At 31.9% G+C, this 17,503-nt stretch overlaps 1 protein-coding gene across 7 annotated transcripts in view; it reads left to right on the top strand.

The window, feature by feature from the left end:
• Nucleotides 1-10,885, top strand: part of LOC148608193 (mediator of RNA polymerase II transcription subunit 15-like) — a 63,498-nt gene extending 52,613 nt beyond the window's left edge. For 4 of the 7 annotated variants that reach the window (XM_088547310.1, XM_088547313.1, XM_088547314.1 and 1 more), the window contains 11 exons: nucleotides 1,031-1,108; nucleotides 2,146-2,184; nucleotides 3,128-3,213; nucleotides 5,245-5,366; nucleotides 6,272-6,403; nucleotides 7,116-7,252; nucleotides 7,609-7,775; nucleotides 8,190-8,362; nucleotides 9,712-9,810; nucleotides 10,186-10,283; nucleotides 10,576-10,885. In XM_088547310.1, the coding sequence (XP_088403436.1) occupies nucleotides 1,031-1,108; nucleotides 2,146-2,184; nucleotides 3,128-3,213; nucleotides 5,245-5,366; nucleotides 6,272-6,403; nucleotides 7,116-7,252; nucleotides 7,609-7,775; nucleotides 8,190-8,362; nucleotides 9,712-9,810; nucleotides 10,186-10,283; nucleotides 10,576-10,614 (1,170 nt within the window). In that variant the 3' untranslated portion in view covers nucleotides 10,615-10,885. The remainder of the gene's footprint in view (nucleotides 1-1,030; nucleotides 1,109-2,145; nucleotides 2,185-3,127; nucleotides 3,214-5,244; nucleotides 5,367-6,271; nucleotides 6,404-7,115; nucleotides 7,253-7,608; nucleotides 7,776-8,189; nucleotides 8,363-9,711; nucleotides 9,811-10,185; nucleotides 10,284-10,575) is intronic. The other 3 variants (XM_088547311.1, XM_088547316.1, XM_088547312.1) reach the window with 2 other exon arrangements.
• The last annotated feature ends 6,618 nt before the right edge of the window (nucleotides 10,886-17,503 follow it).

The raw sequence follows: 17,503 nt of genomic DNA, 5'->3' as shown, positions 1-17,503 counted from the left end.
CATAATACAATGATCATATCAATTTGAAGCTATGATTGTGTCATAAATTTATTGAGTTGTAGCCATGATTGCAATCACTTCATTAAGTAATCTGGGTTGATGCTGTTTATGGTTATATAAGTGCTTGTCATTTGATCATTGGAGATCTTGTCGCTGCTGTGCAACAGAACTGTAATGGGAATTATATGTTGTTAAAGTGCAGATATATATTTGGATGTTGAAGAGGCAAATCCTAATCGGTCAATGTTATAAAATATGGTGATGTAAACTGTCTGCTTGTTATATTCAGACAAATGTTGTATCATCTGTTGAGACTGGTACTAATGGGTAAACACTTAATGTGGAAGGAATTGTCATAGAAATGATCCTTTCTAAAAGCACTGATGTATTAACTAATGTTTTACAGGATTATATTCACTTTCTAAGAAGGTTTTAGCAATACGGTTAATACGAGATTTGCTCTGATGAAGTCACTTTGAAAGAATGAAGTTCTTGATATTAAAAAATGTCCCTATTTGGTTAAAAAAGAAAGTTGCAGACTGATTAATAAAATGCATCTTTTCTAGGGAATCATTACCTGTCAGTCAAAATACCTTGTAATAAACCACTGAAGGGATTTTGATGACATTTTATAAACAGAATAGGCATCATTTGTAGACATGAATGAAGGAATGTAATTATTATCTGATGCCAACAATAGTCCAACTTATGTGGTAAACCTTGTAAACTCCTACTGAACAGCTCTATATATTTTGAAAAAAATTTATAGGAAGGTTAGGCATCATGTGTAGATGTGCATGAAAGATAATAAATTGCTGGTGAGCTTGCTTAGTATTTTTTTTTTTTTTTTTAAATGTACTTAAGAACAGCTTATACCTCCAAAAGAACCCAGTAGTTATTGGAATTACCGTAATAATTTTTTCCATTTTCTAGAAACAGGGTGAGTTTCGTGTAATCCAAGTTCCAAAGCAGGACCATGCTGCCAGTTTTGTCAACATCCTGTAATAACAGATTTGTTTTCTATTTATAGAGACAGGATGCCTTCATAGTTACATCAGCTCCTCACCAACAGCAGGTACCGCAAGTTTTACCAACAAATTCTGTTTCTGTAAGAATTTATAACACACTTCTTCTGTTTTGTAGAGCACACTTATAATCAGAAATTCCATTTTCTATTACATGTATCTTATACACAGGGGAAACAGGCCCACATGAAATTCTGATAATGCTTTTAAAATGTGTGTAATTTTAGCTTCCTCTTCAAACTTTGTGAAGTAAATTTCTGATGTTTACGTTGTTATTTTTCTGTTAAAGTCATGTGATACTTTTACACACATATTTCATGTGACCTTTTTTTGTCTTGTGGTTGTGTGATTTGTCTGGTTTTAAGGTAGTAACTATTCTTATCCTCTTACTAGTCTTCATGATAGAAAATTAACTATTTCAGCCTCTACTGAAAATAATACAACATTCACGAGTCAGGAAATTTAAGGTTTTAACAGACCATTATTGCATTGGGAATACTATAATCATTTGTAATGTGTATGAATTTGTCAGCCTGTCTGTCCAATATCCAGAATTTCTCTCTGCCCTCATCAATATGCATGTAGTACTATTAGCGGTATTGTATTGTACCAAGTTATGAGTTTAACACCTTATATCATTTATGTTCTGTTTCATTATGGCACATTTGATAATGAATTACAGGGAAAAATGTCTTTACTGATAAGCAGTGGTATTTTTTTTTAACAGAATAAGTTCAACTGTACAGTGCATTGGCATATGACCATATTTTTTTCAGGTATTCTGACAGCATTCAGGTGTTATACAGGTAATCAGGTAGTTCAGCTTACTTTGGAAGAACTATTATTTGTGGTGTACAAATATTTAGTGATTTTCATGGTTTGGTCAAAACAAAATTCAAATTCCTGATTGAATGAAAAGTTTTATTGGAAAGCTTGATACTGTAATGAGTTCACAAATTGAAAAAAAAAACATAATTTAATAATAAAACTTCAACACACCACAAAGATGTACATCCACAAATAAAGGTGCTTTCACAGGAAGTTGTAAATATATATTTTTTAAGTTAAGTATATGAGAAAACAACACAACTTAATTCATTGCTGTTTGTTTACTTTCCAGCAAATGGGTTTCCAGCCACAACAAGGAATTCCAAGACAGGTAGTGTATTTATCTTAAATGTTGGTCAGGTATTTAAAACACCTACCCACTTGTCTTAAATATGTTCTACAATAAATCACTCTTTTCATTTTGTAAAAGTTGATCATAAGCTAAACATGAATGGTGTATTGTCATAGATCAAGGCAACATCATTAAATATCAACCACTGTTTACCTTTCCTATAAAAACACCTTGTGTTTGAAGTTGTGGTAAGTGTCATAGTTATCCACCATACCTGTTGACTATGGAAAAGTTCATGTTGGAGATTTTCCCTTTTAAAAGCAATTTTTTATGTAAAAATTCAATTTTTAGCATTTTCTCAGAGAACATAGTGATTCCCTTGGTTCCCTTGATTACTCTTTCAATCTGAATTCCACAAGTCTTACATTTTAATGTGGGAGATTCCAAACTTTTCATTGATTTAGTGGGATTCTCCCCTCTAATATGGGAGACTCCAAACTTTTCATTGATTTAGTGGGAGTCTCCCCCTAATATGGGAGGGTTAAACAGTATGTACTACCCTTACAACAAATGATTTCAACATGGAGTATGATTATACCTAAAATTCATCTCATATCAGACCCTCACTTTAAGCTAATAAAACGGTACAAAATGAAAGACAGGAAATGTAAGGGAAAATGAAGGCACCAAAATCAGTCTCAGACTTTCAATACCAATGCCTACATTATGAGATTCATTTTTTTTTCAATCAAAAGAAATTTTTGATTTGTAATTTGAATTTTTTTTTATCTTATACAATGGAACAATTTTCATTTTTTTTCTCTCCAAATTGTTGTCTATAGATTTACTATGCTTGCATCTTTTAAATCTACTTAGAAGTAAAATTGTATTTTTCTCTGATGAGTAAAATGGTAATAGGTGTATGTATCATTTATTTTTTCTTCTAATAAGTAATTTTACTGTGTTGTTTTATTTTATCCAGAATTTGAACCAGAATGCTGCAACAATGCAACAACAAATGGGGCAACAGAACCCCCAACAGATGGTCCACTCTCCAGCACAGCCTGTGTAAGTAGTGATATACTGGCCTTCAATAAAGGATGTCCTCGTTTTTATCCTGCAACTAAGCTTTCTACTATACAAATAACACAAAGCTTTATTCATCCACTGCATAATATAGTCTCCTGGTTACCTTTTCAGTTACAAGCAATGTCACAAAAAGGAAACAGATAACAAGTTTAAAGGTGCCTTGCCACCCGCCATGCTCAAAAGATTGCTGATAAAAATAAACTCTTTTGGGCAAATTTCACATGTTTTATTTAGAAAATGTGGTTGCAAAATAAAAACAATTACATGAACATTGACGGAAATATCAATATATTTATTTGTACTCTCTAGGAACCGTCAAGATCTGGCTGTTCTTAAAGCTTGTCATATAAATTTGATATTTTCAGGAAATATACATGTATATGTTTATCTGTAGTCAGTTGCTACTAATGATTATAACAAACTCTTATTTGTTGTATATCAGCTGATCATATGGCAGATTCCATAATGGATTGACACATACTGTGAACATTAATCTACTATATTTTCGTGATACATAATTAAGCAAAAAAAAATAAATAAAAAATAGCTTTATTGATTAAGCTTAGTAATATTGAAAACAGTGAACAATTTTATATCTGCCAATGTGTTCATTTTGATAGAATCTGTGAAAAATAACTAACCACAAAATTAGCAACTACAGATTGAATTTGTTTACAGTATTTGGCTAGGAGTTGTAGAAATGTATCTGAAAGGGAATAAAAGCTTCTATTTTGGATGTTTCTATAGAAAAAATCTAGCACACATTTAATTCTAGTACATGTACAAAGGAAGGTGTAACATCAAGGATATGTCAATGAGAATGATATATATAACGTTCAGAACAGGAAATACAGTTACAAGTATTAAACATGGGGGGGGAGGACAAAAACCTTCATAAATATTTTGCTTTTAGTATGATTCTTTGATGAATATTTCATTTTAGTTTAAAAGAAAGGAAGTTTTTTCATTGCAAAAAAATTAGCATTTACATCATTGGTATTGTCATAATGATGTATAGATCAATTTGATATTGTACTATAAGATTCCACATCAAAAAAGAAAGCTTTAAGGGTAATGGTTCCTACCTTTTAGTATGGAATGACCAAAAAATGGGGTAGGAAGTAAGCATTTTTTCTTTCACTTTGAACTAAATGCTTATTACCTATGTCTAAATATAAATTTTCAAGTACTTTGAACCACTGTCATTTTGGTCTTAGACTTTTAAATCATTTAATCACAAGTTAAAAGGCATATCAAATTTGATGTTGTGTCCATACTTGTTATTGACCTTTGCTGTCATATCAAGTTGCATCTTGCAAAGCATTTTATTTTATTATTTAAAACAAAATTTACTGATATTTTTATTGCCTTTCAGTTTAAGTCAAAAGAAGTAAACAATACAAAATTAGAGCTAACAATATTTTTAACTAAGCAATGTTTTGCAGCTTCCATAGTTGCAGATTTTATTATCGGTAACAGTGTGTTGGTTTTCGGGTCTAATGCATGTGATATCATCTTTCCTCTGTCTTAAGTTGACTTTACTGTTCTGTCAGTTGTGAAATTATGAGCTTTGGTAAGAGTTGGGGGTACAGGGATCTTTGATACATAAATTATGTTAAAACTGTATTACAGATATTTTAATGAAAATGAATTCTGTGTGCAAAGTACATGAAAGTAATAAGGGAAATATGAAAGGTAAATCTATCAGTGTCTGTACCAGTGTTCTTCATTATAGAATATTAATATCCAAGTCAGTATTTGTCTTGTTGATAGATTTCTTTATAGTCACAAACCATTTCAATTTAAAGATTCTGTATAACTCGTGGCTAAAACAAGTATCATTTTATAATTTTAGCATAATTTTTTAAACCATCAAAATTTGACATTAGTAAAGTTTTACCACAGTAATGACCATGAAGTCCTTCCTTTATGAGTATCATTATGAATGATGGTAATTAGACTTGTTTCAATACTTTGCTGTTACTTTGAGTTGTTGTTTGTACTTTACAGATCACAAGTTGCCTCCTCACCAATGTCAATGATGGCTCAATCTCCTGTGGCCCCAGCTTCTACACCAAGGAACCAGTCCATGTATGGAGTTCCCTCCCCTAGTAGTAATTTGAATACACCAGGTATAGAGTTATCTCCCCAATTTTTAATTTTAAGGTACCAGAACACAATTAATTTTGTGCATTTCAACAGACCCACATTGACATATAAAAAAACCCACCTCTTCAAATTCAATAAAACTTCACCTATGCAGAAACATGTATAAATGCAGATTTCTGTTAGAGTGTAAGAAAAATTCACCAGTATTTTTTGTTTTTGGCACCTATGCTTTGGAGACCCCGTAGACATGAAAAGTGACCACTGCCAAATGTCCTAAATTTTGACCTTCTTCCACAGGACCAAGTCATATCTTCCACATAAAATTACAGAATGAAAAACAAATTCCTTGTAAATTTGATCCTTGCCCTACATTTCTACAGTAAATACGAAGGAATAAGGTCAAGAACAGCAAAGGAAAAAATCAGGAAGACTAAAATAAGGAACTATATTCGTATACAACGAAAAGTCAAGGGGAATTAATTGTGATCTGTTACTTATTAAGATACAATTTAATAGTTCATGATGTTTTTGGCTAAAGAATTCCCTGCATTTTAATATCAATCAAAATGATTGTAGCAAATTACAGTGCTATTTTCTAACGTAGTAGATAGTGATTGTTAAAAATGCATTTGTGAGAACAATATCTCTGACGTAACTACTATTGCTACTCAAGTAAGCAGTTGACATTTTTAAAAAGATATATTTTACAGAGTTAATATAGTGCTTACTTAAAAAACAAATAGTATTTATTATTCACATCTTTAACATTACTTTGTACTGACAAAAATGTCTTCATATTATGTAACTGAGAATGTAAAGTCACAAAAAAAAAAAAAAAAACAGCTATGGATGAAATACCACTAGTGATTATTCAATTAAAATCTGACTATTTGAAGATACTGAATCATCTGTTTGTCACTGTTTCCAGCCATGAGCCATGCTAGCCCTGCCCCTCGGTCAGTAGAAGAACATGCCTATTTAGACAAGCTACAGAAGTTATCTAGATATGTGGAGCCTCTAAAGAGGATGATCAACAAAATGACATCTGATAACAAGGAAGGTATGGGTAGTTCTATACAATTAAGTATCAAGCATTGTACTGTAAGTCCAGAAACTACATATAGCGTGCATTAATTATTGTGATTTTGTAATTTTAGATGAAAATATAATTTTAGATTTTTTACGATTTTTTGAAAAGTCTAGCATCAGTTCTGTTTAATTCAATAGCGTTAGAGATAAGATTTGGTTACATTGTTTACAATAGGGCTTGAAGTCTCTTCACAAGGAATGGGTTCATAACACCCATCTAAAAAGCATTGGAAGTTGTTTTTTTTTTTTATGAGTAGACTGCAATCTTATCAAAGGAAACTTTTAAATACATAGCAGAAAAAAAAACTGTACCACATTGATGTGCCCCTGTGATAGCTAAGATCTGTCTTTAGATCAAGTGCATTACAGATAAAAAAAAAATGTGAAAACAAGACATGGGCGCCATATATTAAAAACATCCAAATAATTTCTGAATTTACCCTATTGAAGATATAATACTCTAAAGGTTTCTTTTCATTTCTTGTACCTGATTAAAATATGAAAACTAGATTTGCCATTTCTTTATAGTAAATGTAGTCATTTCAATGAACATTTCAGGGGCAGATAACTCTTTCAAAAGAACAATTTTATTCTTAAACAGTAATCAAAATATTCCAGGAAGTTTGAAGTTGATTTTTTTTTTTGAAAATTGAAATAATTATTTATTCTTTATTTATTTACAGAGCACAAAAAAGATATCAGTAAAATGAAGAATCTGCTAGATATCCTGACAGATCCTTCTAAACGGTTACCAATGCAAACATTGTTAAAGTGTGAACAGGTCCTGGAGAAGTTAGAACTTCACCAAAGTAGTAGAACTGTAAGTATATGGTGGGAAACAGGTATAGCATAGGGGAAGAATATCAGCTTTTATTCTGCAATCTTTTTCTTCACAGCTGTGATGCATTCGTGTACATGAACATATTTGCCTATATTTTAACACAATGCCTATAATTATTCGAGATTACTATGAAGGTTTAATAAGATTCCCTGTGCATTCTATATAAGTTTTATCAATTTTTCTTTGGAAGATAAAAACAGTTGTAATGCATAGTCAAGAATATGTCTTTTATTCATATGAAATAAATTTGCATACTTCTAATGTCAATCTAAGTGTTTTACTTGTTTGTAGTTTCTTTGCCTTTTGCTCATTTTTCAGTTTAATTTTGTTTTCAGACACCAAGTACAGCAACCACAACAACAACAACTATTGTAACAACATCCCATATCTGTGCTCCACTGTTAGAGGCTGTCACAGCTCATATCTCATCTCCAATGTTCAACCATTCATTACACAGGACATTTGGACCTGCTATGACAGCATTATATGGGGCTCCAATCAGGTACATGTACTTTAAGATGACATCTTTGAAAAAATAACACTCTGAGATTCAAAATGGAGTTCAAAGCTGTGAACAATGCAAAATTATGTGCAACTGCTGTGGATCCTTGAGTGTTCACTATGATTTTTTCATACAAATTTTATAATTGCAAATGAAATGGTTACTATCTATGTGAATGTATCAAAAGTAAATTTTCAATAGTAAAGTAATAATGTTGATATGATGTTAATATGGCTGTAAATATTGCATAAAATCCAAGGTAATACATTATCCAAATTTTATCACTTAAGTTTTTCTTAAAGGGCTGATTTCATTTGAACAACACCTAATTAGTAGCTTACTGCTACCAATTTTTACTTACATAAGTTGGTTTAACTTTATTGGTTCAATTATTCTAATAATAATTTACTTTAGGGCTCCAAGTCCTCCACCAAAGAAGAGAAAAAGAATAGAAGAATCGGATGATGAAGATGATATTCCACATATTCTCCAGGGAGAGATTGCCAGGCTGGGAGCAAGGTTCAAAGTAAATCTAAACCCGTTGTATAACAAAAGATCCAAAACAGTTCATCTAGTATGTAAACTTGGTAAGTTTGATGTTCAGGTTGGATCCTTTCATGTGGTTCATCTAGTATATAAACTTGGTAAGTTTGATGTTCAGGTTGGATCCTTTCATGTGAAAAAGGGGTTCCAAGCTATTAAACTATTATTCTGCATTTGCTAAGAAATGCTTGAAAAAAATATAACCTTCAAACAAATGGGCGTCTGGAATCTAGTCACAAAATATCCTCTTGGATCCTACACTTACATCATACCTTTTACATAAAGTACATAGATCTATTTTTTCTGAAAGATGACCTTGAAGGAACATGCTGTAAAATTTGAAGATAAAAACATAGGTCACCAAACTGAATTTTGAGGTAATTGAGGCTTATTTCAGAACATTTTATATAGATTTTGTTGGGAATTTTCACTATTTCACTAACTGTTAAAATACACATATATAAAATTTCTTACAAATTTGAATACTGAACACTTATCTCAGATTATTTCATATTTCAAAAAGGAAATTGAGTGACAGAACTTTTCTTTTACAATAATAATGAAAAAAAATATCTGTCTCCCCCTTGAGAGTAATGTTTGTTATTTTACCATAGAGAGATTAATGCCCGAACTTTTTTCAAAATAGTTTTAAAGACAAATTTCTAACTTCATTTGAAACATAATATATGTTTTTTTTTTGTATGATTTTGCCAAATGACATAGAAGAATGCTCTTTGTAATAGATATGATCTACCTAAATGATTTTTATGTTATATGAATATATGGTTTGAAAGATTTACGAATCTGTCAAAGAAACATTAAAAGCAAACACATTAGGCCAGTGAAAAATAATATCTTGGTTCTCAGGTCATCCTTCGTCTCTTTTGAGGGTGTCTCATTGCCCTTTTTAATAATCATACCAATAAAAGAAAAAACAAAATTATGACCTCTCTCATCACTTTTTGGTACAAGAATGGTAAATAATAGAAAACCCACTTGTTGAAAATTGACCTGAGATAAAAAAACAAAAAATACATAGCAGGTTGATTTCAAAATTAATTGGTTGCTTAAGTAAGGAAAAGATCAATAATTCTCTTTGCAGTATTTTTAAAGTGATGAACTGTCACAATAAAAAGTTAATTGTATTTTTTTCATGATCATATTATATGTAATAATTTTACTTGCATTGTACTTGCAATTATCACTGATGATAACAACCAGGAAGTGTATTTATTTCAGGATTAATTGATCAGGCGTTTTAAAGTGGAATTTACACAGTTTATATTTGTATTTTATTGTAGTGATTCTTTATTTAACTGTATATTTACTTTGGATATTGCTAATTTCTGCTTCCATTTTGCTCCTAGTTAAATCAACCTTGATTGTTTTCCAGATGATAAAAATCTACCTAATGTTCCACCCATCTCTGTTATGGTCCCAGAAAGTTATCCAGACACCAGTCCTGAATGTGACTCCAAATTACCAGAATATGGTGAGTACTGTATCATCTTACCCTTATCTTCTCCTCATACAGGGTAGTGAAAGCCGAAACAAAATATCATTTTAGTGGAAAGTAATTATATGACATTTAAGAATTGGCAATAATAAAAATTTTGTCTATTGAAAAATAACATAAATTTTCCATGTGCATATTGTTTATTGCACGAAGTGCAGCTGTTAAATTGTCCTTTTAAAATCATTTTTTTTATTGTGTTATAAATCTCTATTTATGTACAGTTAAATTAGTGGCCTTGGGCTGACATTTTTCATCTTGGTGGGGTTGTTGTCTCTTTACTCATTCTCCTTTATATATATTGTATAAAAAATTACACAAATAGTTACATATTAATTGTCTTCATTTTTCCAGAAACCAACAATTTCTTGAAATCAGTACAACAAGGGTTATCTGTATTACTACTTCGAATGCCAAACAGATTTACCTTTACAGAATTACTGGACAAATGGGTATGCTTGTCTTTTATGGTGTCTTCTATTTTATGATGAAATTTAATACAAGTTGCTTTATTACTGTTTGTTAATGATTTTTAAAAAAAATCTTGCAGAACTTTATACAATAATGTAAATGCTTTTAATGGAAAAAACAGTTTGCATAAATGTTGACCACTTTGAAAATATCAAATCTAGCGATTGTCTTGGTTTACACATAATATGTTGTTGGCAAAAATTTATCAAATTGTGAAAAAAAAATGAAAAAAGCTATGTTCTTTCATGTCTGTAGCAATTTTTTCTGTTTCAGGAGATGAGTGTAAGAAAAGCTTGTGCCGTCTCGGTGTGAATAGTATGAACTTATGGTTCAGGACTATACTAAAACTTTACCTGGCCCACCCTATGCCGAGCAGTCAAGTGGACCACAATTCATGTCTCAGTTAAAAATGGACAGATTGCAATGCAAACTGCAATGAGTACTGCTTTACATGACTTATCTGATATCCATTTTTGTTGGACATATTGTCAGACATTCATTTACTGATATGGAATGTGTAAAATTAAACTATAAACAAAAATTATAGTACTTTTTTTATTTATTAAGAATTTTGCCACTGTGAGTTCAGATACTTTTGTTGTGATTTTATTATCCATTCCTCCTCCTTTAACTGCTTGGTGACATTAATGAACATTTCACAGAATACTCATTCAATATTAAAGATATGCACCTTTCATTTCAGATTTTGAAACTCAATATTTTTTTTTCTTTTATGGTTATAGGGTACCCAATTTTTATTGACAACTCCATTTACACCATTGGATGCAATTTAATACAACATTTCAAGAATCTTCATTACACATTCCCAGTGTGTATCTCCTATTTTAGATTTTGATTTTAATCAGTTTGTAGTTTTTCATATTACAACATTGACTTTGTCATCAAAGAACATGAGGTCAAGGTATACCAATCTCTTTATCATTACTCTTCCCTCATCCCTGAATAGAGTTCAACCACAAATTTCAAGAGGTACCTGTTATCAAATGGAGCAGAATGATCAATTAAGTTAGAATTACTCAGTTTTACTATATTATTTGTAAATTTTAACTTAAATTTTGACATATCAACTTTAAACCCTTTAAACTCATTGGTACTACATAATATATAAAATACTGGCACAATGGCCTGCCAAATCAGGTATTCTTTGCCTTATTTATCTGTCAGGATAATTGAAAATAATTCTCAATGATAATTATGGACCAGAACCCTTATTTTTAGCTCACATGGCCAAAGGCCTTGTGAGCTATTGCAATCACTTGGCATCTGTCGTTGTCATCAACAATTTTTTAAAACAACTTCTCTGACACTACTGAACCAGTTGGTATCAAACTTGGTATGTATGTTTTTTTGGGTATCCTGCATAGAACTGATGTGGGGATTTTTTATCTGTTGAAAAATATGATCACTGTTTATAAAAATGGAACATAGGGGTGAGACAATAGTTTTTTACTAATATCTTCAAAAACCGTTAGGTTTAGCCAAATTCTGACATAGGGTAAAAGTGTTAAGCATGATGAGATCTTTCTATGGGCAAATTTTTGTTTTAATCTGTTAAGTCATGTTGGATTTATTGCCCTTTTTTCGACGTTTTTTGATATGTTTAATGTTCTAAGTCCTACAACTTGTTTAATTTATGCCCTTGAAAGGCAAAATTTAACCAATGAGCAATTCAGGCACCTGGGAGCCTCTTGTTAGCTATTGTCATTGTCTGTCGTCATTAACAATTTTTCAGAAGTCTTCTCTGACACTACCAGACCAATGTGAATCAAACTTGGTATGAATATTCCTTAGGGTGTTCTGATTAGAACTGATAAGGGGATTTTTTTATCTATGAAAAACATGGCTGTCATTACTAAAAATTGAACATAAGTGTCAGACGTTTTTCGCATATATCTCCAAAATTGTTAGGATAAGCCAATTTCTGACATGGGGTAAAATATTAAGCATTATGAGATCTACCTGACATGGGGTAAAATATTAAGCATTATGAGATCTACCTGTGGTGAAATTTGCATGTAAATGAATTTAGCCGTGTTTGAGTTATTGCCTTTTTTCGACATTTTTTTTTGCTATTGTATTGTTATTACTTTAGAATATTTTCTCCTCAGAAATTACTTTAGACTATTTTCTCCTTACTGGACAGAATTTAAGGAAAATTGATCTTATTTTTCCTTAGGTATAAGTGTTAGGAATTGTAATCCAAGAAAAAACATGGCCGCTCTCACCAAAAAAAAGGTGAGCGATTCAGGCAAAGTTTCTAGTTCCATTTACAAAGGTTGCCAGCAGCAGTTGATAGGAAAGTATTCCTCATAATAATAATCGATATTTGAACATTAAATTTCAAGGGAAACGCATCTAATAAGTCATGGAGGCAAAAAGAACAAATGACAAAAAAGCAATTGAAGAAATTAATCGAACACTAGTTTATCAATAGGCAATTTGTGAATCGGGGTCTTGGGGACTTTAACCAGGTGCATTGTTATGTAGTATCTAGTCAATTGTTACGGACATATTATGATTTTATACATATGGATTACTAGAATCACCGAGGAGTATAGCTGTCAAAGCGATACTGCTTAGGATACACAGTCATAACTTTTTCAAGAATATTTCATTCAAAGTATTTTTGTGCCATAGTTAAATTGATAAAGTTTCCTCAAATTTTCTTCAAAGACCTGGTTAAGGAAGAGTTATTGATATAAAATAAGTTGATGAATAAGACCTTTATGTATAAATTGTACTCCGAATTCATTTGGATCGAAATTAACAATTTTACACAGTATTGCATTATTACCCAATGAAGTCCATATTTTTATGTAAAGTAAGCCGAAAAGAAAAGCTATTGTAAAAAGAATTATTTTTTCAACGAGGTTCTGTTAAGTTTTTCTGTATAATTACTCAGACAAAGCCCTTTGTGTAATGTTGTAAAACAACTTCTGACATTTGATGCAACGTGTACAATTATATACCATCTATTATTTTAGTAAAGAGACTTATATAATGCTTAAACTAAGAAATGACATATTTTTTTACATTGTGATGCAAACTTTCGGCAAAACAGTGGGAACAAGCGTGCCTCTACTTTTTTTATTTGTTCCTAACTTTTGATAGGAAGCATAGGACGCATACCCTACACAGTGTGGGTTGCGGGTTCTAATTTTCTTTCCATTGCCTATTGTTTTTTCTGTATGGTTTTCCTCCTTTTTTGTCACTGTTTATTGGCCTAATAGTTTCCCTTGACTTTCAAATTTGTATTTCGTCTTTGAAAAAGATCAGCTTTTTACAAACGGACCCAAGTCAACCAAACTATTTTCGGACTGTGATAGTCGAAACTTCAAACTACAAACTCTGAATATTCTTCAAAAAATATTCTAGAGTTATCTAGCGTTTGCCGCAACAACACATATAATCCACCTCTCTTTCCATTGATATTAGTAAAATTATTTTCTTTTTACCTTTTCACCATTTACCATAAACCACACAGACATTTTACAGATATCGAAGAGTCAACCCAGGGGAAAATACAACCGGAAGCATAAAAATACAATATACGCAGAACTAATTATACAAAGAACCATAAAAACATAAAATTAAGTAGTAGCATGAACCCAACTAAAATCAGGGTGAACTTAGGTGTACCGGAGTGATGTACAGTTCCTGCCTTTTGCAAGATGCACATCGTTCTTCATTTAAATGTCAACATTCAAAAGCTCCAAACAGCGTCTGACGCTTACCTATCCCATTTTAGGAAAATACAAGAATCTTGCAAACACGGGAATAGTGAATGATTTTACACGACGTTTGATTTGTATTTATGTCCGAGAATTTCGAAAGACATGTCTGCAGCAGTTAGTAAGAGCGGAAACGAATATTTACTGCTGCTTGGGCATCAAAACCCTGTTCAAGTGTAAGTATCCCTAAGTATGTTGTCGAACCCTATCAAGCAAATCTTATTTGGTATAATTTCAAGATAAACGTTATTTGAGATAAAGATGCCATATGGTGGAGTAAATGGAATGTTACCATGTTGGAAAAGATAACAAAATTTATACTTTCAGCACACGGAAACTTTAAATAACAAAGTTTATACTTTCAACACACAGAAACTTTAGATAACAAAGTTTATACTTTCAACACACGGAAACTTTAAATAACAAAGTTTATACTTTCTCCCGAAATTTCTGTAGAATTATCACTCGTTTGCCGCATCAAGACATATCTTATACATCCTATTGTCCCCTCCATTAATGTGCCTAACATGACAAGTGACATTTTCACTATACAAAGATTAATTTACATACATAAAAAGAAACTGTAGGAGCATCAAACCAGGAAACATTCGTAGGAAAAACAACCGAAAGCAAACAAAAAAGACAACCAACGAGAGTACAAATTACACAGAAGGAACTTTAAACAAACGTACAGATTTAAGTAGGAAAATGAATTCAACTAAGAGCAAGACACCCGTCCTGCTTTGTTTGTACGTCATGTTTGGTGAAAGAGGAAGAACATCCAACGCAGCAGCAACGATGGCAATCGACACTCCATAGCGATAAATTAGGTCATGGTGACGATCGATTAGTGGTTGAAGATGGAGATGATATGTATGGGTTATTTTACCCTGTTCTAGTATTGTTTGCGATTTCGAGACTCAAAGTAAAGGATCAGATGAAGTATTGTAATATTGGAAAGTCGATGAACTTAAAGCATGTTGTTTGGACGGCCATTTTTTAGATACCAAAAGTTTTTTTTTCCGGGTCATGGTATACAATGTATATAATATAATGGCCGAAATAGTGCGTATTTCTCAAAGGTTATGCAAAATGTCATGTCTTTCTAAAAAGGATCATACATGCGGACTTAATCCAAGAAATGAAGTCATTACTGTCTAGATTAACGACATTCACGCCTACTTTGTAGAGTCAGTGCTAATAATGTTCCTATAAAAATAGACACACGCTCCTTAAAACAACGATGTATAATGTTTTTAAGTCGGGATTTTAACTGAGTATGGGAATAGAAGTATGCAGTGTTGAAAAATCGAAGGTTTTAATGCTATTATAATCAGATAATAGTCTTGAACTGATTGTCTCCAAAAGATCTTTCGAATTTTTCAGGAAAGTATGAATTATCTGAGAGTCCTTAAGAAAACTTGAAGAAAAGAAAAAAGGGCATTACAAGCATTATATTTGTTTTTATAGCAATCATGGTGCAAATCTCAAAAGCGGTTGAAAAAGTACAATATATTCCAATTTGGCGGACATTCATAATGCATATGTCAAAGGCAGGCCGTCATGGAGTAGAAGATTCATATTTTTTATAAGTATAAAAAAGTTGTTATAGATTGTCGTGATGTATATCTTTATGCAAACTATACTACAGATATGTCTTAACTATAGTACTGCTAATTTTCAGTGGTCATCGATTAACATCTTGAATGCCCAAATCTACACGGGTAAAGAATCTAATGGGGAAGCAACCTATTCTGTGTACCAAGGTATAAGGTGTTCGGAGGGAGCCTCCCGATATTACATATTGGGATGTTTTGCCAAATTCGGAACATTCTTTCGCCTTATTTTAATTTTCATAATAAAAACGTAAATCATTTTAACACTTGTCAAAATGAATTGATCTCATTTCTTTGCTTTTCTGCTTCCTTCTCTGAATTAGTGACTTTATCTTCGTCTTTAATCATTCGCATTATCAAAAAATATGGACCCAACTGACTAAGTTCCCCTAGGAAAGCAACACTTTTACTCAACTAATCCGCTTTTTAAGCCACGCAAACATGACCAAATGGTAGAAAGCGTTGAACCTATAGTTTTTCACATGTCTCCTGCACAAAAGTATATTCCGAGTTTTTACACCTCTGCCATACTCAGTTTTTAACCGTACTTGGTTACAAAAAGTAAATCAAACCGTAAACAATTGTGTACAGGGACCAGTCTAACAGAGTGATACGTATATTAGGTCTACAAAGGAAATTGTCAAGTTCCCCGCTGAAATGAATTTAGCAATGGCGTGTGGTTAAGACTTTCTTTTTTTTGTGCGGCTTTTGTTATGCATTTTGTAGTTTCACGATACGAAGAGTAATCAAGGGAACCAACTTACGAGTAGAAATAAAAAGAATTTAAAAAAAGGATAAAGGCCAGACGAGGAAAATAGACACACACAACAAAGAACATGAAGTAACCAAAGTTTCACGTTCAAAGAAACAAAAGCAAATGAGCATTTCTGGACACACCATAACGATCCACGTGTTCATGATGACGACCATAAATCTGCTGTAGTGATTACCAATCTTGTGTTCAAGAAGCCTTATTTCAAGAAGTCGGTCACGGTACAAAAAAGGTCTGGCATGACGTCCATTGTAATGAAAATAAATAGTATTGTTACGGTTGGTGCTTAAGATCAAGTTATTAAGGCAGAATTATTATTATGAAATGAGAACTTTTACGAGAGTTAATGACAAAGACCACTGTTAATTTAACGCCAAATTCATTCTGAACACAAGAGGTAAACAGTGCATGACCCATCATCGAGGTACTTGAGCAGAAGTAAAGGAAGTAGATAAAACAAAAACAAAAACGAAATAACAAAACAAAAACAAAAACAAAAACAAAACAAAACAAAAACAAAAATCAGGCCAACGAAAGATAAACGTTATTTTTCTATGCTTTGTATGCATGGCATGGTTTTCCTATTTTATTAGGGTAGAAAACTTACAAGGATAACACTCTTGACATGCTGTTGTTAAATATTATAATCATTGCAGCGTAGAAAAGCACTCTAGAAGAAATAATATACAATACTTTGATTAAAAAATATTCGACATATCTTAACATTGTGGTGGTAATTATTGACATAAACAGTGGAAATGAACTGGCCTCTATTTATTATTTTGTTTTTCTAACTGTTATTTTGCTACATCTACTCCTGCAAATGTCACCAGCTTAAGGTATTCGATTTTGCCTACAGTAAATGTTTTTTTTTGTGTCGTACAACTTCTTCTAGATTAAGTTTTGAAAACGGGGTTAGGTCACTACGTAAAAGAAAAAAAAACCCAAAGTAAACAACTTATCGACTGATATCCATCTACAAAATAAGGACATGTTACCTTGACATGCCATTAGCATAACGACAAGAAAGACAATCAGAGAACGCATATTCTACACATTTT

This window comes from Perna viridis, chromosome 9 (assembly GCF_037379345.1).
Source record: "Perna viridis isolate PV_CMFRI_1.1 ecotype Kerala chromosome 9, ASM3737934v1, whole genome shotgun sequence".
In the NCBI taxonomy this organism is placed as follows: Eukaryota; Metazoa; Mollusca; class Bivalvia; order Mytilida; family Mytilidae; genus Perna; species Perna viridis.
This window is presented reverse-complemented; position numbering and strand designations above follow the sequence as displayed.